Here is a 26752-nt window from a genome sequence, read left to right as displayed (position 1 = left end):
ATATCAGAAGTTGTTAGTATTCGGCAGGAGGGTGTTGTGTATAATCAGAAAGAAGTGAGGATTCTTTTGGATAGTTCAAAAACGGATCAACTAAGGAGGGGTGCTTGGATCACTTTGAGGGCTCTGAAAAACTCTCCAATTTGTCCGGTCAGTTTGTTGGGCAGTTATATTAGTCATAGGCCCATAGGTAGTTTTACCCCCCTTTTTATTCATGAGTCGGGAGCTGGGTTGTCAAAATATCAATTTGACAGAGTTTTTAAACTGTGTATGGAAAAATTGGGTTTGGGAGATAAAAAATTTACCTCCCATTCATTTAGGATAGGAGCGGCGACAGAAGCCGCTAGGGCGGGATTGGAGCCAGCAGTCATAAAACAAGTGGGTAGGTGGAAGTCGGACTGCTTCAAATTGTATGTTCGGCCTAACTGTTAATATTTTCTTTTCTAGGTGTGCACAGAGTGGTCTGGATTATTGGCCACTCGTTTGTATATTGGGCGCACCAGAGGGCGAAGCAGAGAGTATATACCCAGAACCTAGGATTGGACGCACAAGATTTTAAAGTTTTTTGGTGCGGTAGAAGAGGTATGGTTTGGGAGGATTTCTGGTCTGAGGTGGGTAGGATGTCACAGGTCTTTCCTTCTCCAGATATTCTGATAGTGCACCTTGGAGGAAACGACATAGGCCAAGTGAAAACTTTGGAACTCATCTTTAAGATTAGGGATGATCTTTTTAATTTCAGGTTAGCATTTCCCAAGTCAATAGTTGTCTTCTCGGAAGTGGTGCAGAGGCTGAGGTGGTTGGTCTCACCGTCTCTGCGCCCTTTCGAAAAGATGAGAAAAAGGGTTAATAGAGCGGTAGCTAAATTGCTTAAGAAGGTTGGAATTATGTCTTTTAGACATATGGAACTAGAGAATGGTTCAGATGGCCTTTATAGATTCGATGGCGTCCATCTTTCTGATATAGAACAATAGAAAACCCCTGAGGAGTGGGACTTTAAACGGCAAGAACCAGGACTTGAGTATGAAAATAAATAAATAAATTTATTTATTTTCATACTCAAGTCCTGGTTCTTGCCGTTTAAAGTCCCACTCCTCAGGGGTTTTCTATTGTTCAATATTCATTAGGGATGCTGGCAAGACTCCAGGTTAAAACACAGACTCCGAATTAATCTTTTCCGATCTTTCTGATATAGGACTGGACATTTTTAATTCTGATCTAGGCTCATGTGTTGAACTGGCCGCGGTGGTGGGGTAGGGACAGAAGAGGTTGGTCGTTTTTTCTCCCTCCCTTTCTTCTGTCGTATGGGAATTCTTTTTAATGGATAGTAAAATAAGTTATTTATGATGCAGCCTGAGCTTCTTATGGCTAGGCTGTCTATGGATGTTTTAATATTTATTTAAGTCTTTATTATTTATTTATTTATTGCTGTTTGAAAAACCAATAATAAACGGCCGCGGACAATTTTTAAGCCAACACTGAGTCTGTTGTAATTTTTATAGTTTAGAGGTAAGAGAATCCTAGCCTATTATTCCCATGACAAGAAAAAGGGGCATTTTATATGCCCCCTTTTTCTACATGGGAAAATGGCAGGAAAAGGATAGGTAATTCTAGTCAGGTTTTGGAGGGAAAATAGTGTTAGCAATTTACCTCAGGAATAAAGCGGGACTCTGCCTGGAGATAACTCCAGGAGGTGGGGTTAGGAGCATCCAGGCAGGTGATAGGCTAAGGTTAGGGAAACTTCTGGAATATCCAGGAAGCCTATTTAAGGACGGTGCAGTACCTCAGGGGCTCATTCTCCTGAAGAAAAGCACCAGTGTTTGTCTCCCCACCCCCCCTCCCCTTATGTCGCGGCTGTTTTTATGTGGTGTGTCACCCTTGCGAATATATGTAAGAGGTGGATTATTGATTTAAAAGAAAGATGTTTTAATAATAAAGACTAATTTGAGTTTGTTAACAGACCGGGCTGTTTATGGCTAGTCTGTTTTGTTTGCTACGTTTTTTAAGTTTTCAAGGTGATGATGCAGCCTGTGCTGTTTATGGCTAGGCTGGGGAATTCTTTTTAATGGATAGTAAAATAAGTTATTTATGATGCAGCCTGAGCTTCTTATGGCTAGGCTGTCTATGGATGTTTTAATATTTATTTAAGTCTTTATTATTTATTTATTGCTGTTTGAAAAACCAATAATAAACGGCCGCGGCCAATTTTTAAGCCAACACTGAGTCTGTTGTAATTTTTATAGTTTAGAGGTAAGAGAATCCTAGCCTATTATTCCCATATCTACCACATCCATAGAGTATCAGACGTATCTTCATAAGGAAGACCATTGAATACTGAATGCGCTTTTGCTGTCCTATAACTTTGACAGCAACTGGTTCTGGTGAGTGTGCACTTCTTATACACTGCTCAAAAAAAATTAAAAGAACACTTTGAAAACACATCAGATCTAAATGGGGAAAATGATAATGCTGGATATCTATACTGTTATGGACTGGGTAATGTGTTAGGAATGAAAGGATGCCACATTGTTTGATGGAAATGAAAATGATCAACCTACAGAGGGCTGAACTCAAAGACACCCCCAAAAATCAAAGTGAAAAAAAATTATGCAGCAGGCCAGTCCATTTTGCTGTAATTTCATTGCAGCAACTCAAAATGGTACCCAGTAGTTTGTATGGCCCCCACGGACTTGCATGCATGCCTGGCAATGTCAGGGCATGCTCATAATGAGACAACGGGTGGTGTCCTGTGGTATTTCCTCCCAGGGCATCACTGAGCTCTTAAACAGACAGAGGTGCAACCTGGCAGCATCGGATGGACCGAAACATAATGTCCCAGTGGTGTTCTATTGGATTTAGGTCAGACAAGCCATTCAATGGCCTCAATTCCTTCATCCTCCTGGAACTGACTGCATACTCTCGCCACATAAGGCCGGGCATTGTCATGCACCAGGAGGAACCCAGGACCCATTGCACCAGTGTAGGGTTTTGACAATGGGTCCAAGTATTTCATCCTGATTCCTAATGGCACTCAGGGTGTTATTGTTTAGCCTGTAGAGGTCTGTGCATCCCTCCACAGATATGTCTCCCCAGACCATCACTTACCCACCACCAAACTGGTTGTGCTGATTGATGTTACAGGCAGCATAATGTTCTCCACGACTTCTCCAGACACTTTTATGTCTGTCACATGCTCAGGGAATCTCCGAAGACGTCACCGGATGTTAAGTGACCCACTCTTACCATTTATCACGATGGAAATAGAAGCTGCACCGATAATCACAGAGCGAACTGAGAAATCATCACGCTGAGCACTTGCACCTATTGTTTGCGGAAAAGCATTGTTTGCACAAAAGACTCACCATTTACTTTGGATTTTAAAATTTTGGGAACCTTATTGAACTTTTTTATGATACTTTCACTACAGTCACTTTAATGGACTTTTATATATTGTATATCACTATATGATATTTTCACAACAGTCACCTTTATTGAATCTTATATATGATTTATGTATGATTTTTGTGTATATCACTATGTATGACTGGAGAATTATTTATTTTATCTATTTATGATCAACGTTTACTGAACACTATTAAAGTCGATTATAGCAAGCGCTATAGGTAGCCTATTATAGACTACTTTCCTACATCATGCTCAGGGGAACCTGCTCTCATCCGCGAAAAGCACAGGGTGCCAGTGGTGGACCTGCCAATTCTGGTCTTCAATGGCAAATGCCAATTGAGCTCTACGGTGCTGGGTTGTGAGCACAGGGCCCACTAGAGGACATTGGGCCCTCAGGCCACCCTCATGAAGTCTGTTTCTGACATTCACACCAGTGGCCTGCTGGAGGTCATTTTGTAGGGTTCTTGCAGTGTTCATCCTGTTCCTCCTGCACAAAGGAGCAGATACTGGTCCTGCTGATGGGTAAGGACCTTCTACAGCCCGTCCAGCTCTCCTAGAGTACCTGCCTGTCTCCTGGAATCTCCTCCAAGCTCTTGAGACTGTGCTGCACAGCAAACCTTCTGGCAATGGCACGCATTGATGTACTATCCTGGAGTTGGACTGCCTGTGCACACTTTATAGCAGCCTTTCTCAACCTTTTCAACACAAAGGAACGCCTGAAATAACTTTCTGGTCTCAGGGAACCACTCATAAAAATGACTATATCTACAACTCATGATACATTAGTGCGATGGTCAGTGGGAAGAATGATCCTTACACATGTGGTCATTGGGAAGAATTCCCCCCTTACAGATAGCTAAAAAGATCAATGGTGTCAGTGGGAACTTATCTGAGAGGCAGAAACTGTGCATTGCTCAAGGAACCCCTAGCTACCTCTGGAGGAACCCTTGTTGAGAAACCCTGCTCTATAGGGTCCAGGTATCGACTGATGCTATCAGTAGTGACACTGACACTAGCCAAATCCAAACTAGCCAAAAACAGTCAGAAAAAATTAGTAGGGGAAAGACAAATTCAGTGGCCTCCACCTGTAACACCATTCCTGTTTTGGAGGGTTATCTCATTGTTGCCCATCTAGTGCACCTGTTGTTAATTTCATTAACACCAAAGCAGCTGAAACTGATTAACAACCCCCTCCACTACTTAACTGACCAGATCAATATCCCAGGAGTTTAATTGACTTGATGCTGTACTCTTATTAAAAAGTGTTCCTTTAATTTGTTTGAGCAGTATACAGTATTTGGTACACATAGGTCAACACATAGGTGGTGATTGACTGAGATTGTGGAGTAATAACACTAAAACTATTTCATTTACACTTATGGAATTGTATTCAATTCTTTGTGATCTATTTGATTTGATTTAAAACTCAGTTTTGTTTACGCACATTTGTATACTTGTTGAAAAGTATCACTATTACAAGTAGCACTACCCCGTGAGGGTTGCTGGTTGATGGGTGTTCCTCAGCACTCCTATGACCCTGTGAACCGTCCAGCCCACCTGACACTCTAGGATCTAACATTGTGTATATACCTTTTAAGAACACACTGACACCATATAAATGAGTTTTGACCTTTTAACCTAGTGAATAAACTGATAAAGTTATGTCAGTCAGCCAAATCCTGCCGAAAACCAGCGGGGTTCAGCAAGACTGACGCAAAATAACCAGAACAATGAATTGCAATATCAAAGGACAATGTTAGTACAACTCTCTATGATAATAATGCAATATTCAGATTAAAGGAGAACTCCGAACTATTGTTGTATTGTTAATATACTAACCAGCAATACTGCAATTAAATGGAACGTGTCCCCTTTAAGAAGTAGTAGATATCAATAACCCTCCCTTAGCAAGGCCTTGCTATATCTTCACCAGCAGTTGCAGCTCTTAAACACTTTCCAAGGTGATTATAAAATAGTAGGAGGATCAAATGTTAACTTGTAATCCCATGGGAAGTGATGTATATTGCGGTGTCTGCAGTCAGTGTGTAGATGAAAAGGTTATACTTGCGATCAGAACCCAACACAGGCACCCTCTCTCCTGGATGTCCGTCTGTGAGGGCCTTATAAGATGGGCGATGTGCTCTCCCATGCTTTGGCGTCTGGGAACGAGCGGTGCTCTGCCTCCTCAGGCTGTCCGGCTGGCCTTCACTTGCTTCCTCTTCAGCTATACTGTGACAACGTCCACAGTACAGCGATCAGCAAACGGGTCAGCCATCGTGCACAAGGCCGCAGCTGCAGCCAGTCCTTCACACACGACAGGCTGATGTGCACTCACTGAGTCCCAGAAGCAAGAGAGCGCTCACACTGTGGAGCAAATAGGTTTATAGCAGGCATGTCCAACCTGCGGCCCGGAATCGCAGGCAATGCGGCCCACTGCCCCCCTGACAATTTTTTTTTTAGCTAGGGAGGAAGGAAGTCAGGTTGGGGGCACGGCCACAGCGGCTTTCAACTAATGGTAGGCAGAGGCTGCCTCGGAGGGGAGGGGGGGAGGCGAGCATGTGCAGTGTTTCTGACTCCTACCACCATGACCACTTCAAATCACTGAAGTGGTCATGGTGGTTAGAGTGTTCCTTTAATATCTCTCAGAAGAAGTAAACCTCTGTATACTGATTCCATTTCATTTCATCATCCTCTAGTTGTGTTAAATTAGTGCGGGGGGCGTGGCGGCATTTTATTACTTATATACCTTAACTATAGTATATATTTTATATGCGGCCCAAGAAAATTTCTCTACACTCAATGTGGCCCCCGAGAAGCCAAAAGGTTGGACACCCATGGTTTATAGTCTCTCCCATGGTCCTTTGCTTCCCTGTTGCTCCCTTGGAGAACAGTTCCCTCAGCAATCCAGATAACAGTCTGCTATCAATTCAGAACTACATCTCCCACCATCCAGTTCTACTTCCTGTGAGAGGCCGATCTCCTATGAAAGCAGACTTAAAGGGGCACACAGACGACTCCAACAATAACGATAAGTAAATAGATACATACTGTATATATCCTAGTAGTCCGCTCCCAGCTACATACACATACAGCGCTGCTTTTTTCTTTTTTATGTTTTGATATGTGAAGTCCAAAACTAATGAAGTGAAGCCAACTTAGTATTTGGATCATGACACATTTTATTTAATACCAGTAATCACAGATGATCATATATATGCTATACACACTGCATGGTACATGCCCCATATAGTGTACATTCAAAAAGCAGAATTGCTTGGATCCTAGAGCAAAGGTTTGTTGGCAAAAGAGGCTTTGCATGTATCTTTTGCCCAACAAAATTTGATTCTTTGCTTTTTTTTGTTATTATTTATTTATTTATTTGGTTTTACTTCAACAGACTAATCAACAAGCTGTTCTGGAGGGGGAGTATGACCCAAATGTGCTGACATGGGGAGATATTAGGAAAAGTGGTTTTATTGCTGTCTCTCCTTTCCCCCTCTGATGAGAGAATACTGTACCTTCACTTCTAAGATTTTTTTTGTAAAAGTATTTTGCAATAAATGCAAAAAAGTACAGCAATCAACACAACAATGTGTCTTATGGCTCTACTTGCTGACTTAATGCCAACTGCCCCCAGAAGGGCCATTTTAGTGATTCTGTACTGGTGACAATTCATCACTGACTGGATTGATATAGAGAGCAAAACAATTCTCATCTGTTTCCACAAATTGCTCCTTTTCTGGGTGGATATGAAAGATGTGGCGTGCATTAATAGTCTGTGGTATTTTCTTCACAGAGGGAGACACACAAATAAACAGGTGTATATTTACTCTGCGCTTTATAGCAAGCCTGTCTTTGGTGATTTGTTGCCAGTGTTGGGGTCGCAGGTGTGCTTTGAACCAAACAGATACACAAAAAGTAAGGCTTCATTCGCACTAGTGTTACTCCAAATTTGCATGATTTTTAGAGCGACTTTGATCTGACTTTACACTCAATAGATCTAAGTCACACCAAGTAGTGCAGTCACCTTGTCAAAGTCACTGTGACTTTAGGTTGCACCGATTTGAATAGGTGTAATTGAAAAAATTGGGCTGTAACTTGTCATGCAACTTTGATGTCCGAAGTTGCATGACAAATCGCAGGAGTATGAATGGAGCCTAAAAGACATTTGCAGAGGCCCTGTTACAACTTGAGTCTTGTCAGTCCAATATGGTAGAAGGTAGTTTTATAATACACTAATATACAATACAGCCTTGTGTTCAGTCTTCAGTCCTCCAGGATATGTGGTTGTCGGCTCCTAAGTGTATTATTCCACTGGACACTAGATGCAGGGCTTTGGCTACAGCTCTTGGTTCAGCTTCTTCCATGTGTTCAGTGCCAAGGACCTCTGAGTCTGCGAGGATTGTCTCTTGTAGGACTGTAGGTCCAGGAGAGGAGTTGCCACCCTGTGTATATAACATGTAAATTTGTAAGTAAAATCAGATTTACGCTTCATAGACATCAGCGTGTTAGGATTGCCAACCCATCTATGCAAATTTATGGAATTCAAGGATGTGGTAAAGCCAAACTCCTCAGCTGCTTTAAAATTTACACATGCACTAATCCTGGTTACTGCACTGTATTTGATTTGAGAAATACAAATACCTTGTTTCTGGCTTCACTGGCAGCCAGTGCTTGTCCTTGCTCTCGAACTTCCCAGCATGTGGGCAGGATATTTTTGCCTTTCTGTACAATACAGAACTTCTGTTCTTGCATTGTTTAGTATATAATTGAAGAGTCTACAACAAGACAAGTGGCAAAACGGCTTTGGGGGACTATTCATGCAATGTGGAGGAAGCCTGGTGAGCGAGGAAGAAGATGTATCACCCTCGTAGTCAGGTGCTAGGTAAAAGCATTGGGTTGCTTTCCTGCTCATCAGGGAGCAGGATTTCTTGTTAGGTCTGTTACATGTGTCCAGGTGTGATACACTTGGTCTGAGGGAGTGTCCCCAATGTATCCAATAGGGGGGGCATGTTGGACAGTGGAAGAAACCCAGTCAGTGAGACACATGCTTTTGGGAGGGCACAACAGTGGTGCATCCTTGGATTGACCATAAAAGCCAAGGGCACATATGACAAGAGGTCTATGGGCGGGAAGCCACATCCCAAGAGGAAGGTGAAGGCTGTCTCTCCTCCTTTCAGGTTGGAAAGTGGTCACAGGCAGTCGGCCTAGTGGACCAGAGTGTGGAGCTGAGCTGTGAGGTCCAAGAGAAACTGACGGTGGAGCAGTGGCAGAGGTCTCTGTGAAAAACAGTGTCCGTGAGTACCAGGGAGCTTGCCAGGGGTCTGCCCAGGAAGGGGACCACTCCAGGGAAAGTCAGTGGACAAGAATCCGCACACACAGTGGGTCAGAAAGGGAGTGCCAAATGAAACCCTGAAGAGAAGCTAAAGTACCGTTCATCAGTTAAATCTTCACCTCAGTGGCAAAGTGAAGCAGCGGTCTCGCTGCATCCTCTGCAGATAGTTGTCCTCAAGTTGTGCATAGTTACTAGAAGCAGTATCCCACTCATCCCTTCTCCCATCCCACTATAAAATAAAAACACAAAAAAAAAAAAAAAACAAATCCCCTGGACTGTTCATTGACTGAGCCAAGTGTAAAGTGAGGAATATTTTGCAGACTGTTGCTATGGGTAACCCAGGGAAATCCACTTATGGCAGCTCCTACGGGGACAGTGCTACAAAGATATTAGGATATACCTTTGAGTGTATTAATACTGGTCAAAAAAAGTCAGTAATCCCTGTCCAGGTATAACCTCTCCCAGGTCCACTTAAGCCTCGTACACACGCACAAATTTCCGCCGACCGGTCGTCCATCTTTTGTCCAGAGTGGTGTCTGTTGGTTGGAATGTGCTCTAGACTGCACACGAATTTTCCCGCAGGACAGAATTTTACTTCAGAAGTGATGTCATGTGTTGGTTTGCTTTCTTTGTGTTCTTTCATCTCTGAGCATGCCTAGTCTTGCTCATAAGATTTTTCCCCATCTAAATCTCTACTAATGAGACGAAACTCGGATGTGTTTTGACGGTCGACAAAAATGATATAGCCTGCACACCAGGATTTTTTTGCCCGAAAAGTCGGAGTCGGTTGTCAGTTGTCAGAAGCACCATACTAACAAACCGAAAATCGGCAGATCGTCGTCAGACGAAATTTCCCGGCCGAATTTCTACTTGTGTGTACTGGGCTTAAGCCTTGGTTTTGTAGAAAGCACTGAGGAATAGACAAGAGGAGAGGAATCTCTGTGTCTTGTGATGTACTCCTAGAAAAGAATTTTAAAGGTAAATAAAAATTTCGAATTTCTTAATCATGCATCACAGGACACAGAACAGTTCATATTTATGACTACTTGGGATGTCCCAAAGCACTGATCATGCAGCATGGGCAACATAGCAACAAGGCGAACATACCCAAAATCTAAAAATACAACATGGGTAATCCCACTTCTAGGCTGCCTACAACAAGACCTCTTGCCCAAGACTGGTGTCTTTTGAAGGCGTAATCTTTCTAGTAGAATGTAATCAATATGTGAACATAAACCTAAGTAGTAGCTTTGCAAACTTGAATAACAGAAGCTTTATGCGGAATAGCTCAGGAAGCATCTGACACTCCAGTTGGAACGGCCTTAACTGGGAAAGACCTTTTTTTTTTTTTTTTTTTTTTTTGAACCTTGATTTCATTGGCCTAAGACATGCTGACAAATACACCTAGAAATAGTGGATCAAGTAACAACGTGACTCTTGTAAGGACCCTCAGTTAGAACAGAGAATCAGACTGCTTAAATGAAGCTGTAGACTTCAGATACACCCACACAACTTGAACAACATCCATAGTATGAAGAACCTTCTCTTTAGAATTAGGACAAAAAAAGATAACACAATGGCCTGATTTAGGTGAGAAGAAGAAACTACATTCTGCAAAAAAGAGAATTGAGGGCTCAACACCACCTTATTCTGTTGAAGTACGAGGAAGACTGCAAAACAGACAAGACTGATTTTGGGTGCCATGGGGACAAGGGGGGCTGCAAAGGCATAAGAATCTTTGTGACACCCTGAATCAAAATGCTTTGACCAAGGAACGAGATGTATCAGATCTGTGAAAAAGAATGGACAAAGCAAATATTTGTCCCTTACTGGTGCTTAAAGCCAGAGACCTCTCCACACTGGAGAAATACCAAAATGTACCCCGTGACAGACTTGTGGGGATGAAACTTACAAGCCTCACACTAGGTGAAATAAGACTTCCATGTATGATGGTACACCTTCCTGGAGGTTGACTTCTAGCCTTAAAGAGGATAGGGATTACAGTTAGAAATAGCCCTCTCCCTCAGGTCTTGGGCTTCCAAACTCATGCCATTAAAACCAACAAGATGAAAGAACAGACCCTGTGACAGCAAATCTGGAAGAGCTTACGGCTTGTCTGCCAAGAGACTTATGAGGACTTTATAGCATGATTTTCCTGGCCAGGCAGGTGCTATCAGAATCGGCAAAATGCCTTCCACCTTTATCTTGCTCAGCAGGCGAGAAAGAAACTGCAGTGGAGGAAGGCATAGAGCAAGGAAAACTGATCCCAAGGCGTCACCAGCCTGTCGCTTGCAAATGCTTGAGGACTCCTGGTCTGGGTATAGTCCCTATTGGCTTATTGCTCATCAGGGGTGTAAGTAACAAGCCAGGCATAATGGTAACAGAGCCCAGCAAAAAAGATCTTTAGCCCTCGTTCACACTGAGGGCGATTTGAAAGACACCTGTGCGGGTTCATGGATAGATGTCTATTGAAATCGCCTCTGAAGTCGCCGAAAGTAGTGTAGTAACTACTTTTAGGAATCCGCCCCCGTTCGCATCGGGCCGATTTGCCATGTGATTTGACATGTCAAATTGCATGCCAAATTGGAGCCTATTGCCAGCAATGACACAGTTCGAATCGGCCCGATGTGAATGGAGGCTGATTCCCAAAAGTAGAACCTGCACTACTTTTGGCGACTTCAGGGGCAATTTTTTACAGATGTGCTTTCAATATGAACAGGTATGGCCTCTTCTGTATATACAGTATAAACAAAACAAACTTGCACACTTTGAAAAAAGATATTTAGCTGATAAACATTATTTAGTTAGAAATTTGAAAAAAAATTATTATTTCTTGTTAAGTTCAAAGGCAGCGCTAATGAAATAAAATACTCACCAGCAGGAAAGAGACTGTGCAGCCGTAAAACTTCCCAGAAACCCCTTCCCCTTTCTGTGATGGGGAATGTTGTGTATGGAGCTTCAAAATTTTTCCTGTTCAAGAAATATTAAATCATACATAAAGTAAATTAGAGCTATCCACATCATTGGTAATGTCCAGCTTTATTTATTGATCTGGTTTATTTATTTAACCTATAAATATTTAGAAGCCCTCTTATTTTTGTTTAATATTCTGCGTTTTGTTAAACTTATGACTTCTGAAACCTGTTACTGCGCAAGGTTTACAAAACCAAAAAATAGTATTATAATTTTCTAAATGTAAAGTTATCGGAATCAGAAGCATAAGATAATCTAATGCTGGCCTTACACTTGTAGCATTTTGTTAGAAGATTGTCGTTTTCAAAAAATTCTTTAATTCTAGTTAAAAGGTACAATAACAATTCAACAATTGGTTTCGACCAGAGAGGGCAAAAAATAAAACAAAAGACAAGGATGGAAAATGTTTGTCCAATTTGGGAATAAATTAACTTTTTTTGACTAAATAACTACAGTATATAACTAAGTAAAATAATGAATGCTTGAATTGGATCCCTGATTAATCTTAACTTGTCTTTTATGACCATAAACTTGTAAACTCTTTCTACGAAATGCAAGAGATTGACATAGTATTTGAATGAAGAGTACTGCATTGAATAGTTGAGTTGAATAGTTGAGTCCATGAAGTAACCATTGAATAGTGGGATGAGCATATTTTACATTTTCTTATCCAAATGTTCAAACAAAGTTCTACCGGTACAAGGTCAGCTTAGGGAAGATACTTTCTTGTTGCTATTGCTTTAGTTATGTTTTGTAGATTTATTAGCATTAATGTGGAGAGGGCAGCCCATGGGGAAATATCGGCTTGTGCGACTTAGGGGAACACTAGACAGAAATATTGTCTGAAATAGCCTGGTGCGCTGGAAGCACCAGTAAATTGGGAGTATTAATTTGTATATGTTTTAATAAAGCCAGTGTTTTAATGGTAAAAGCACTATTGGAGTCTCTTTTACCCATATGCACCCTGATAATACCCACTGATGGGGAGGTACTCTATGGAAGGAAAAGGGATTCTGGAGATCTAGATCACACTGACTTAGCCCTGAAGAGGCTAAAAAGCACTGTTTGGTCAAACTTAATTGTGAGGTCAAACGCATAGAGGTGAGGAGTGTGATGGCACATCCGGTTTGATTTTGAAGCACCTTAAGGTGAAAATAGACTAAGACATGATATTTACGTGGATGGTGATTTACTGGTGGGGTCACACCACACAGGGAGCACATGAACTGTGTGCAAGAGGACTTTATACGTATAAGCACTATCAATTGCACTTTATATAAGCACTGTCAATTGCAAGTTATATTGTTCATTACCACTGTGGACTGTATTGACACTTTGATTTGTTTTATATTGTTTTTGCACAGAGTATTTATGTTTGTATAGCTTTGCACAGCGTGGCACATATATTGTTTTAATTTGATTTGTGCACAACTTTATGAGATTGTGAACAGTGCCAGCAGCGTCTTACTAGCTAACTGTGAACATACATAGTAGCTCGCAAGGTTTTTCTTTTTATTCTTCGCATTAACTTGACCCTGGAATCTGCCTTGCTTATACACTTCCATTATTTCACATTTACTTAAAATTTTTTAGTTACCCATGTAAATTTTAGCAATTTGTCCAATAGTTGCATTCTGTACCTTTCCACTTCTCAAGGAAGTGTTCTGACAACATCCGTCCAAAGCCAGCCAGGCAGATCATATCAATTGAGAACTCATCCAGAACTTTGCATATCGTATTCTCAAAATCAGAATGACATGTGAACAGTGTATGGTCAAACACCTAGATGCATAAATACAAGCACCAAAAATACAATTGGGAATATATCAACATTTTAGTTATCGAAAATCGTATGCAACCCTATTAAACTGGACAAAAAGAACCAATTAACTTAAAACTGAAGTTTAATCTGCATACACACTACTGTGAAAAAGTTTTAGGCAGATGTGAAAACATGATTGAAATGAAGAATGCTTTCATAAATAGAAGTGTTAATAATTTATTTTTATCAGCAAAATGGAAAGTAAATGGACAGAAGAGAAATCCAAATCAAATTAATATTTGCCTTGAAAACCGCATCAATTCTTCTAGGTACACTTACACAAAGTTTTTGAAGGAACTCGACAGATAAGCTGTTCCAAACATCTGGCAGAACTAACCACAGATCTTCTGTGGAAGTAGGCTGGTTCAAATCCTGTCTTCGTGTAATCCCAAACAGACACAATGATGTTAAGACCAGAACTCTTTGGGGGCCAAACCAGGTATCCTTGTTTTTCTTTACACCGAAGATAGTTCTTAATGACATTGGATGTATGTTTGGGGTCATTGTACTGCTGCAGAATAAATTTGAGGCCAATCGCATGCCTCCTTTATGGTATGGCACAACAGCTAAGTATCTGCCTTTATTTCTCAGCTTTGAGGACCCAATTGATCCTGACAAAATCTGCAAATCCATTTGCGTAAATACAGCCCCAAACTTGCAAGGAACCTTACCGTGCTTCGCTGTTGCTTGCAGACACTCATTATTGTACTGCTCTCCGGCGAACAAACTGCCTACTGCTACAGCCAAATATTTCACATTTTGACTCAGCAGTCCAGAGCACCTGCTGCCATTTTTCTGCACCACAGTTTCTATCTTTTTGTGCATAGTATAGTCGCTTAGCCTTATTTCCATGTCGGAGGTATGGCTTTTTGGCCACAATTCTTCCATGAAGACCACTTCTGGCCAGACTTCTCTGAACATTAGATGGGTGTACCTGAGTCCCACTGGTTTCTGCCAGTTCTGTTCTGATGGCACTACTGGACATCTTCCGATGTCTAAGGAAAGTAAACATGATGTCTTTCATCTTCTGCATTAAGTTTCTTTGGCTGACCACTGTGTCTGTGGTCCTCAACATTGCCGTTTCTTTGTACTTCTTCAAAAGAGCTTGAAGAGCATATCTTGAAACCCCAGTCTGCTTTGAAATCTTTGCCTGGTCAAGAGCTTGTTGATGCAGTATAACTAACTTGTGTGCTGTAGCTGTGCTCCGTCTTGCCATGGTGTATGACCTGTGTCATGAAACTGTCTTCGACAACTTCACTTTAATGGCAAAGTTTGCCTGTTCCTCACCCAGTTTAAGACTCCTACACAGCTATTTCTGTTTCAGTTAATGAGTGTGTTTCAACCTGCACATGAAATTAGTGATAGTTAACACCTGCTTAGTGTAATTGTTTAATCATACACCTGAATCTAATCCTACAAATTCCTGGACTTTGTGCAAGTGTACAAGTGTAAGAATTGATACGGCTGTGAAGCCAAAGGGTAGTCACACTAAATATTGATTTGGTGTAGATTTTTCTTCGGTTTGCTCACTTTGCACTTGGTAAAGTTTGGCGGGCATAAAAAGTATAAAGATTAAAAAAAGGTATTTTTAAAGTAAAAAAGAAATCCAACTTCTTATAAGGGAGGAGGAAGCAGTTAGAGAAGTAATTTTCATGGGTGAAGGTCAGCTTTAAGTTAACCTACCCGTGTAGGAATCCCAGCAGCCATAGCTTTCCGGAGCTCTTCTAGGGCACTCTTATTGGAGATAATAAGGGCTAGCTTTGTATTGCTGGCAAGTTGCCTTAGCGTGTCAATCAAGATCTTCAGCTTCATGCCTGAAAGAGTAAGGCAACTATGCAACTGAAGAGTAAAGCAGCTACATTTATCTTCTTTGGTCCTGTGACAATTCAGGCCACCCACATTTATGACAACACACTGACCCCCACTGTATATGACTATTCGTCTTATGGTAGCCACCCAAAATCATAAAGGCAGTAATAACTAAAAAACCATATGGAATTGTGAAATTGTAGGGACAAAGATTCTACACATGAAATGTGGCTATTTCTCTCTCCTTTTTCTGGGAACCGCCTTTTAACTCTCCATAAACCTACCTCTTCCTATCCTTGAAACCACCTTGATTTCTGCAACAGTGGAACTGATGTCCGGAGGACCCAAAGGCACTTATGCTGGCTAAGTACAGCCCAATTACATTGTCAGCATGCTGAATACTGAAGTAATGTTCTGCACTGATCCTGTGGGAATACCAATAGCAATCTCAAAAAATGGCTTCACTGATTAGTGACATTAGTGACACCATCTTAAACTGCTGCTATGCTGTCCTTTGTCCTAATGACAGTTGTGTTATGGTTGAAGGGGGGAATGACCCACCTATGTTTTGCCTGCCTGGAATCCTGTTTTGGTTAAAGTAGTTCTAAAGCCTGAAGTTTTTTTTTACCTTAATGCATTCTCTGCATTAAGATATAAAATCTGTGTGCTGCTGCCCCCCCCCCAACCTTATAACTTAGCTGAGCCCAATCTCGATCAAGCGATGTGCATGAGAGCAGTGGCTCTCTCAGCTCCCTCCATAGCTTTCGCTATTGGCTCCTGCTACTGTCAATCACAGCCAGCCAGTTAGGAGGGTCGGGGGTGGGGCCAAGCCACGATCTGTGTACACAATGATCAATGGATCAATGGACACAAAGAGCTGGCTCAAGAGCGAGCACGCATGAATGCTTCCATAGCAAGCTGCGTGCTATGGAGGGGGGGCCAGGGGCACCTACGAGGGAAAAAAAGCAAGAGCCTTAACAACTTATACTTCACGTATTAATGAAGAAAATACAGTTTAGGATGGGCTTTTTAGGAAACCTGTCATCAAAAGGATGTGGAAGCCTCTATTGCTGATAGTACTTTGAAAATGATAGCTACTTGCCTTCCTCTAGCTTCAATACCTTCTGAGATTACCTTAATTTTCTGTCTATTTGATGAGTGTCAGACAGAACAGGAAGTGAGGGAAAATCTCCCAACAGATGAAGGGTGTCATACAAAACCAATGGTGAGAAGAAATATCTTAAAAAAGGGACAGAGCATTTAAAAACTGACCAAAGTTCTAGACCTACTCCATTCTACCCAAAAGAAATTTAGCAGGAGAAAGAATTTGAACAGGAATCTTTCATATACCTGTGTTAGATATGAATATGGCAGTTTTTGAGATCTTAGCAGGTGTTCTCTTCAAAATGACATTTCTTAGTAGCTGAAATGTGTTGATTTTCAAAGCTTCTAAAAGATGGCTGACCCTGGAACATGGGAAATCTGGAGAATAAAACAGAAGGAATTGTTGGCAATGTACAGTTAGGTCCATATACTGTATATTTGGATACAGGCACTATTTTCATACTTTTTGCTTTGTATGCCACCAGAATATAATTTAAACACAACAATCAAAATAAATTTGAAGTGCAGACTTTCAGCCTCCTATTCAAAGGGTTGAACATAAATATCAAGTACAAATTTTAGGAACTGCAACCATTTTTATACACAGTACCCAGGGGTACTTTCAGGGGCTCAGATGTAATCTGCAATTCAATATAATCATAAATAAAATGTTTATTTTTAATATTTTGTTGAGAATCCTTTACTGGCAATGACTGCCTGAAGTCTGAAACCCATGGACATTATCAAAGACTGGGTTTCCTCCTTTCTGATGCTTTGCAGGCTCTAACTTCAGCTGTCTTCAGTTGTTCTTTGTTTGTGGGTCTTTCTGCCTTTAGTTTTGCCTTCAGCAAGAAACGCATGCTTAGTTGGGATGAGATTAGTTGATTGACTCGGCCATTGCAGAATATTCCACTTCTTTTTCTTTAAGAGCTCCTGGGTTGCTTTTGCAATGCAGTATATTTTGATCATTGTCCATCTGTACTATGAAGCACCGTCCAATCAACTTTGCGGCATTTGGATGAATCTAGGCTGACAGTATACAGTGGGTACGGAAAGTATTCAGACCCCCTTAAATTTTTCACTCTTTGTTATATTGCAGCCATTTGCTAAAATCATTTAGGTTCATTCTTCTTCCTCATGAATGTACACATAGCACCCCATACTGACAGAAAAACACAGAATTGTTGACATTGTTGCAGATTTATTAAAAAAGAAAAACTGAAATATCACATGGTCCTAAGTATTCAGACCCTTTGCTGTGACACTCATATTTAACTCAGGTGCTTTCCATTTCTTCTGATCATCCTTGAGATGGTTCTACACCTTCATTTGAGTCCAGCTGTGTTTGATTATACTGATTGGACTTGATTAGGAAAGCCACACACCTATCTATATAAGACCTTCCAGATCACAATGCATGTCAGAGCAAATGAGAATCATGAGGTCAAAGGAACTGCCTGAAGAGCTCAGAGACAGAATTGTGGCAAGGCACAGATCTGGCCAAGGTTACAAAAAGATTTCTGCTGCACTTAAGGTTCCTAAGAGCACAGTGGCCTCCATAATCCTCAAATGGAAGACGTTTGGGACGACCAGAATCCTTCCTAGAGCTGGCCGTCCGGCCAAACTGAGCTATCGGGGGAGAAGAGCCTTGGTGAGAGAGGTAAAGAAGAACCCAAAGATCACTGTGGCTGAGCTCCAGAGATGCAGTCAGGAGATGGGAGAAAGTTGTAGAAAGTCAACCATCACTGCAGCCCTCCACCAGTCGGGACTTTATGGCAGAGTGGCCTGACGGAAGCCTCTCCTCAGTGTAAGACACATGAAAGCCCGCATGGAGTTTGCTAAAAAACACCTGAAGGACTCCAAGATGGTGAGAAATAAGATTCTCTGGTCTGATGAGACCAAAATAGAACTTTTTGGCCTTAATTCTAAGCGGTATGTGTGAAGAAAACCAGGCACTGCTCATCACCTGTCCAATACAGTCCCAACAGTGAAGCATGGTGGTGGCAGCATCATGCTGTGGGGGTGTTTTTCAGCTGCAGGGACAGGACGACTGGTTGCAATCGAGGGAAAGATGAATGCGGCCAAGTACAGGGATATCCTGGACAAAAACCTTCTCCAGAGTGCTCTGGACCTCAGACTGGGCCGAAGGTTTACCTTCCAACAAGACAATGACCCTAAGCACACAGCTAAAATAGCGAAGGAGTGGCTTCACAACAACTCCGTGACTGTTCTTGAATGGCCCAGCCAGAGCCCTGACTTAAACCCAATTGAGCATCTCTGGAGAGACCTAAAAATGGCTGTCCACCAACGTTTACCATCCAACCTGACAGAACTGGAGAGGATCTGCAAGGAGGAATGGCAGAGGATCCCCAAATCCAGATGTGAAAGACTTGTTGCATCTTTCCCAAAAAGACTCCTGGCTGTATTAGATCAAAAGGGGGCTTCTACTAAATACTGAGCAAAGGGTCTGAATACTTAGGACCATGTGATATTTCAGTTTTTCTTTTTTAATAAATCTGCAACAATGTCAACAATTCTGTGTTTTTCTGTCAGTATGGGGTGCTATGTGTACATTCATGAGGAAGAAGAATGAACTTAAATGATTTTAGCAAATGGCTGCAATATAACAAAGAGTGAAAAATTTAAGGGGGTCTGAATACTTTCCGTACCCACTGTATCTCTAAACACTGCAGAATTCATCCGGCTGCTTCTGTCTTCTCACATCATCAAAAAAAAACAATGACCCAGTGCCACTGGAAGCCATGCATGCCCAAGCCATCACACTGCCCCCATCATGTTTTACAGATGACATTGTGTGCTTTGGATGTCATTCCAAGCCTTCTACGCGCTTTTTTTTTCTTTACGTCATTCTGGTACAGATTATTCTTGGTTTCATCCGCCCAAAGAATGCTTTTCCAGAATTGGTCTGGCTTTTTTGGAGTTTTTTTTGGCAAAGTCTAATCTGGCTTTTCTATTCTTCAGTAGTGATGTCGCGAACCTAAAATTCGCCGTTCGCGAACGGCGAACGCGAACATCGGCAAATGTTCGCGAACCGGCGAACCGGGCGAACCGCCATAGACTTCAATAGGCAGGCGAATTTTAAAACACACAGGGACTCTTTCTGGCCACAATAGTGATGGAAAAGTTGTTTCAAGGGGACTAACACCTGGACTGTGGCATGCCGGAGAGGGATCACGCAAAAAAAAGTTCTTAAAAATTATAATTTTTTGATAGAGAGCCAATTATTGGAAAAATTAAAAAAAAATAAAAATAAAAAATTTCTTTGGATTTAGCATCTGGGGGGTCTAAAAAGTGTACCTGTGAAGTTTCAGCTCTGTAGCATGTCCAGAACCCCTAAAAAACAGCATTTGTCTTATATTTTCAGGAATATGGCTTCTCTGCGGCTGGCTTTTTCTCTTGCAGGCATTTATCGGGCATTTTTTTAGGCAGGCATGTCATTTTTTGTATTTAGTGTCTGGGGGGTCTAAAAAGTGTACCTGTCAAGTTTCAGCTCTGTAGCATGTCCAGAACCCCTAAAAAACAGCATTTTTCTTATATTTTCAGGAATATGGCTTCTCTGCGGCTGGCTTTTTCTCTTGCAGGCATTTAGCGGGCATTTTTTTAGGCAGGCATGTCATTTTTTGTATTTAGTGTCTGGGGGGTCTAAAAAGTGTACCTGTCAAGTTTCAGCTCTGTAGCATGTCCAGAACCCCTAAAAAACAGCATTTTTCTTATATTTTCAGTAATACGGCTTCTCTGCGGCTGGCTTTTTCTCTTGCAGGCATTTATCGGGCATTTTTTTAGGCAGGCATGTCATTTTTTGTATTTAGTGTCTGGGGGGTCTAAAAAGTGTACCTGTCAAGTTTCAGCTCTGTAGCATGTCCAGAACCCCTAAAAAACAGCATTTTTCTTATATTTTCAGGAATACGGCTTCTCTGCGGCTGGCTTTTTCTCTTGCAGGCATTTAGCGGGCATTTTTTTAGGCAGGCATGTCATTTTTTCTATTTAGTGTCTGGGGGGTCTAAAAAGTGTACCTGTCAAGTTTCAGCTCTGTAGCATGTCCAGAACCCCTAAAAAACAGCATTTTTCTTATATTTTCAGGAATACGGCTTCTCTGCGGCTGGCTTTTTCTCTTGCAGGCATTTAGCGGGCATTTTTTTAGGCAGGCATGTCATTTTTTGTATTTAGTGTCTGGGGGGTCTAAAAAGTGTACCTGTCAAGTTTCAGCTCTGTAGCATGTCCAGAACCCCTAAAAAACAGCATTTTTCTTATATTTTCAGGAATACGGCTTCTCTGCGGCTGGCTTTTTCTCTTGCAGGCATTTAGCGGGCATTTTTTTAGGCAGGCATGTCATTTTTTGTATTTAGTGTCTGGGGGGTCTAAAAAGTGTACCTGTCAAGTTTCAGCTCTGTAGCATGTCCAGAACCCCTAAAAAACAGCATTTTTCTTATATTTTCAGGAATACGGCTTCTCTGCGGCTGGCTTTTTCTCTTGCAGGCATTTAGCGGGCATTTTTTTAGGCAGGCATGTCATTTTTTGTATTTAGTGTCTGGGGGGTCTAAAAAGTGTACCTGTCAAGTTTCAGCTCTGTAGCATGTCCAGAACCCCTAAAAAACAGCATTTTTCTTATATTTTCAGGAATACGGCTTCTCTGCGGCTGGCTTTTTCTCTTGCAGGCATATATATCAGTGGTGGGTGGGCAGTGGCACAGTACACTCTCTGTGGACCTGACAGCAGTCACTGGCACCCAGGCAACTGCAATTTAAAAAATATATATATATTTTTTTTACTTTGCAAGCTGCTGTGCCACTTTATATATCAGTGGTGGGTGGGCAGTGGCACAGTACACTCTCTGTGGACCTGACAGCAGTCACTGGCACCCAGGCAACTGCAATTTAAAAAAAAATATATTTTTTTTTACTTTGCAAGCTGCTGTGCCACCTTATATATCAGTGGTGGGTGGGCAGTGGCACAGTACACTCTCTGTGGACCTGACAGCAGTCACTGGCACCCAGGCAACTGCAATTTTAAAAAAATATATTTTATTTTACTTTGCAAGCTGCTGTGCCACCTTATATATCAGTGGTGGGTGGGCAGTGGCACAGTACACTCTCTGTGGACCTGACAGCAGTCACTGGCACCCAGGCAACTGCAATTAAAAAAAATATATATTTTTTTTACTTTGCAAGCTGCTGTGCCACCTTATATATCAGTGGTGGGTGGGCACACAGTGGCACTGCAGTGGGCACAGTACACTCTGTGGACCTGACAGTAACTGGCAGCCCAGGCAACTGCAATAATAAAAAATATTTTTTTTTTTCAATTTATTGCAACAAGATGCTGTGCCACCGTATATATATCAGTGGTGGGCAGTGCACTGCAGTGGGTACAGTGCACTCTGTGGACCTGACACAGCACTCACTGCAATTATGACAGAGGAAAAAAAAAATATTTTTTAAAATGCAAGGTACTGTGCCTGTGCCACCCGAAATGAGTGTGGTGTGCACACAGTACAGTCTGTGGTAGGTCTGTGGCCTCTCACACACAGCGGGCAGGCAACTGCAGTGTACAATAGATATATATAGATATATATATAAAGAAAAAACTCTATTACCTTACCAGCCCTTAAAAGGGCTTTTGGGGACACTATATATATATATATATGTATATATATAAATAAAAAAAAATCCTCAATTACCAGCCCTTAAAAGGGCTTTTGGGGACACTAGATAGATATAGATATATATATATATATAAGAAGAAACAACTCAATTACCAGCCCTTAAAAGGGCTTTTGGGGACGCTAGGTATATATATATATATATATATATATATATATATATAAAAAAAAAAAAAAAAAAACACAAATACCAGCCCTTAGAAGGGCTTTTTGGGGTGCTGATATTACAGCAGTAGTGGACCAAGAACACTGCAAGACCAGGAACACTGACTAACTGTCCCTAGCTTAACAGCAGCAGCAGCAGCAGCAGCAGCAGCTCTCTCCCTACTCTCACTACACACACTGCTTCAGAATGATCTAAGATGGATGCTGCCCTTGCTTATTTATAGGAGGTGGGAGGGTGTGGGAGGGAGGTATGCTGATTGGCTGGAAATGTGTCTGCTGACTGTAAAGTTCAGGGTCAAAGTTTGCCTCAATGATGTCTTATGGGGGGCGGACCGAACATCGCATATGTTCGCCGGCAGCGGCGAACGCGAACATGCTAAGTTCGCCGGGAACTGTTCGCCGGCGAACAGTTCTATACATCTCTATTCTTCAGGCTTATGAGTGGTTTGGACCTTGTGGCGAACCCTCTGTATTTGCTCTCGTGAAGTCTTCTCTTGATTTGACAATGATACGTTCACCTCCTGGAGAGTGTCCTTCACTCGTCTGGATGTTGTGAATGGGTTTTTCTTTACCATAGAGAGGATCCTGCGATCATCCACCAATGTTTTCTTCCGTGAACGTCCAGACCTTTTTATGTTGCTGAGCTCACCAGTGCGTTCCTCTTTTCTCAGAATGTACCAAACTGTTGGTTTGGCCACTCCTATTGTTGCTGCTATCTCTCCGATGGTGTCAGGTCTGTCAGGAGACTCTAAACCATCCCTCCGGTTTCCTGACCAGTAGTCTTCTTATCCCAGTATCAGGTGGAAGGGCGGTTGAGATCCTACAGCCAGAAAATCTTGATTGACCCTTTCCATTTGGCTATTAGATTGGGGATGGTATCCCGAAGACAAGGAATTCTGGATCACCAGAAGTTTGCAAACGGCCCTCCAAAATGAGCATATAAATTGAGGGCCTCTGTCACTAACAAAATCGACCGGGATGCCGTGTAAACGGATGACATTTTCAAGGAAGGGAAAATCCAAGCTGGGGGCAGAAGGTAATGCGGGCATGGGAATGAAGTGGGCTAACTTAGAAAATCGATTAACTACAACCCAAATGGCGGTATTCCGACTGGAGGAGGGCAAGTCCACGATAAAGTCCATGCTAATATGAGTCTAGGGAGCTCTAGGTACTGGTAAGGGTTGAAGTAGACCTTGTGGAACAGATTGATGCATTTTGATGGTCGCACAAACCGAACAAGCTTTAAAAAAGGCTATAACATCCCTCTTTAGAGTAGGCCACCAGACCAGGGGTTTCAGGCATAGGAAGGCTTGATTGATACCAGGGTGTCCTGATATCTTCTTCCCATGGGCCCATTGAAAAACTTCTTTCCGTAGTTCAAGGGGAACAAACAAGGTATTGGGCAGAACTGAGAGATTAGAAGGTGCTTGAGATTGGGCAACCAACAAGTTCCTTTGTAGATTTGTATCCAGTTGAGTAATAATTTTTTCAGGAGGAACAATATGATCCGGAGCTACTTGAAGACTCTCACAAGGAAATTGCCGAGACAGGGCATCGGCCTTGACGTTCTTGGTGCCCGGAATGTATGTTACTACATATTGTGAGGGATTAGCTCGGTAGCGGGTGTGGAGGACCCCTTTGGGGGGTTCGTTACACAGGGAGATAGCCGAGGAGTGGTTGAAAACAACAGTTTATGGTTTATTCTTCCAATTTCTTCAAACAAGTGCATGCAGCAAAAACATAAAAAAATCAAAATAAAACACAAAATAAATCCTGGCCGCTGTGGGCCTCTACCTTCTCACACACAGGAACCTACCTAAAGAGTCTTCCCAACCTACTGTTGGGCAGACACTGCTGATCCTACAGCAGACACTCAAATGTCCATTTGTGTTTTCTTTACACAGAAAAAGTTCAACATCTCACCTTTAGAAGTCTCTCATCTGACTGCTCTCCCCAGCTCACACAGCTTCAGGAGACAGCAATCACTAGTCATGCTCTTGGTAACTTATAGAGGCCTTAATGGCCTCATTCTGAACAGCTGAAGGTTTTTCAACTTCCGTACACCTTCCTGCCTACCTCTGCAGCCGACACCCTATAGTAATTGATGAATTATCTAAACCAAGCAGAAATGTATCTCCCGTCTGTGACAACACCCATAGATTTACCTGACTTCCTGTCACAATATTTAAACAGGGAGAATAAAGTGCCCAGTGGACTTGTCTGGAATTTAGTCTTTTAGCTTTCTCCAAGTAGGTTTGATTCTTTTGGTCAGTAAGAAACCACAACTGGAATTTCCGTACCTTCTAATAAGTGTCTCCATTCGGAGAATGCTAGCTTTATAGCCAAAAGCTCTCTATTCACTATGTCGTAATTTTGTTCTGCGACAGAGAACTTTTTGGAGAAGAAGGCGACCGGATGAAGTCTTTTGGAAGTAGGTTCTCATTAAGACAATACTGCTCCGGTGCCTACTTTGGAGGCATCGACATTCAAGAAAAATTGGGCAAATGGCTGAGGATGGCGGAGTACAGGAGCAGAGCAAAAGGCAGACTTTAAAAGATCGAACTCCTCCAGAGCTTACGGAGGCCACTGAGAGCAGTTGGTCCCTTTCTTAGTGAGAGCAGTGATGGGAGCCAGAATCTTGGAAAAGTTCTTGATAAACATTTGATAATAATTACAGAACCCAATGAATCGCTGAATATCTCTTAAAGTGGTCGTCTGGGCCATAGTAAGATTGCATTGATCTTTTTGGAATCCAGCTGGAATCCTTCGAACTAAATTATATTACCCAGGAAGGGTATTTCTAGTAGTTCAAAGGAGCACTTAGAAAGTTTGGCGTACAACCTATGCCTATGCCTAGAACCGTGCGTACATGGCAGCGATGATGCTATAAATCCTTAGAGTGAACGAGTATATCGTCCAAGTATAGGACAATGAAAGTGTCGAGTAGATCCCTGAAAATGTTGTTCACGAACAGCTGGGGCATTGCAAAGGCCAAATGGCATCACATGGCACTCATAATGCCCTTTACAAGTGTTGAACGCGGTCTTCCGGTCTTCCATTCGTCTCCTGCTTTGATTCTAATGAGATAGGCAGAACAAAGGTCCAGTTTGGTAAAGATTTAGATCCTTGCACATAGTCAAACAGTTCAGTGATTAAGGGGAGAGGATACCGATTCTTTACCGTGATACGATTGAGAGTCTTGTAGTCAACACAGGGCCTAAGTCCTCCATCTTTTTTTTCCAAAAAAAAAGAATCCTGCCCACATGGGAGATGTGGAAGGGCAAATAAAACCCTTCCTTAGACTGTCTTCGATGTACTCTACACCATCACCTTAGTCTCCGCGAGGCTGAGGGGATAGGTTCTCGCTTTAGGTAGGGGAGCCCCAGGTAGCAAATCAATAGCGCAGTCATAAGGGCGATGGGGAGGCAGAACCTCTGCTTCCTTTTCAGAAAACACGTCAGCAAAATCGGCATAGGCTTCAGGTAATCCAGGGGCAGTATTAACCAAATGAATGGACACATCACGTACTACCTTCTGGAGACAGTTGACATGACAGGAAGCACTCCAGGCAGAAATTTGACCAGAGGACCAGTCAATAGACGGGTTGTGCTTACACAACCAAGGATAACCAAGAATTACTGGGTACTTAGGAGGCAGAATGGCGTCAAATGATAAGACTTCAAAATGCAGGGCACCCAACATGATGGAAAGAGGCTTGGATTCACGAGCAATAAGAACGTCACTAAGAGGGTGTCCGCCCAGAGTAGTTATACAGAGCGGTGGGTCTTTAGGAACAGTTGGAATTAGAAGACTCTTAACCACTGCTGCATCGAGAAATACCCCACCAGCACCGGAATCTATAAAAGCAACTGTGGAACAGCACTTATCATTCCAGGACAAGGATATAGGAACTACTAGTTTCTCTTGAGGAGGATTCAAAATGGCATGGCCTAATGGGGCTCCTCGAACACCCATTAAGCCCAGAAGTTTTCCGACCGAACCGGACAAGTATGCAGGAGGTGACCCGGCTTTCCACAATATAGACGGAGGCCTAGGGTCCTGTATTTGGTACGTTCATTGTCAGAAAAATGCATGGCCCCTACGTCCATGGGTTCTTCCTTAGACCCAACAGAAGAAGGGACAGAAGGGGCTAGTGATTGCTAAGGGGGACATTTAGCACCAAACCTGTGAGGAAAAAAATTGTCTCTGGCGCCCTCTCTCTAACTGGCGTTCAGAGAAGCGAGTGTCCACCAAGATACATAAATTGATGAAATGCTCCAGAGCCACTGCTACCTCACATTAGGTTAATTCATCCTTTATATGCTCTGCAAACCCTCTGCGGAAGGCAGCCTTAAGAGTGCAATCATCCCAAGTAGTTTCTGTCGCAAGCGTGCGGAATTCAGTGGCATAAGATGCTACTGTGCGTTTACCCTGATGTAGATTGAGAACACAGGACTCGGCTGCT

The 26752-nt window shown here is 42.2% G+C and overlaps 1 protein-coding gene across 1 annotated transcript in view; it reads right to left on the bottom strand.

Moving 5' to 3' along the window:
- Positions 1-7628: 7628 nt before the first annotated feature.
- The window catches only part of LOC309545643 (trifunctional purine biosynthetic protein adenosine-3-like), a 93848-nt gene continuing 74724 nt past the window's right edge, over positions 7629-26752 (bottom strand). Inside the window, exons 16-20 of the mRNA XM_082244904.1 lie at positions 16689-16820; positions 15213-15343; positions 13348-13489; positions 11610-11704; positions 7629-7844 (exon numbers count right to left, since the gene is read on the bottom strand). Coding sequence (XP_082101030.1) covers positions 7659-7844; positions 11610-11704; positions 13348-13489; positions 15213-15343; positions 16689-16820 — 686 coding nt within the window. The 3' untranslated portion in view covers positions 7629-7658. The remainder of the gene's footprint in view (positions 7845-11609; positions 11705-13347; positions 13490-15212; positions 15344-16688; positions 16821-26752) is intronic.

The sequence above is a fragment of the Pelophylax lessonae genome, assembly GCF_965119305.1.
Source record: "Pelophylax lessonae genome assembly, chromosome: 2".
In the NCBI taxonomy this organism is placed as follows: domain Eukaryota; kingdom Metazoa; phylum Chordata; class Amphibia; order Anura; family Ranidae; genus Pelophylax; species Pelophylax lessonae.
Note: the sequence above shows the minus strand (reverse complement) of the source record. Positions and strands in the feature narration are given on the sequence as shown.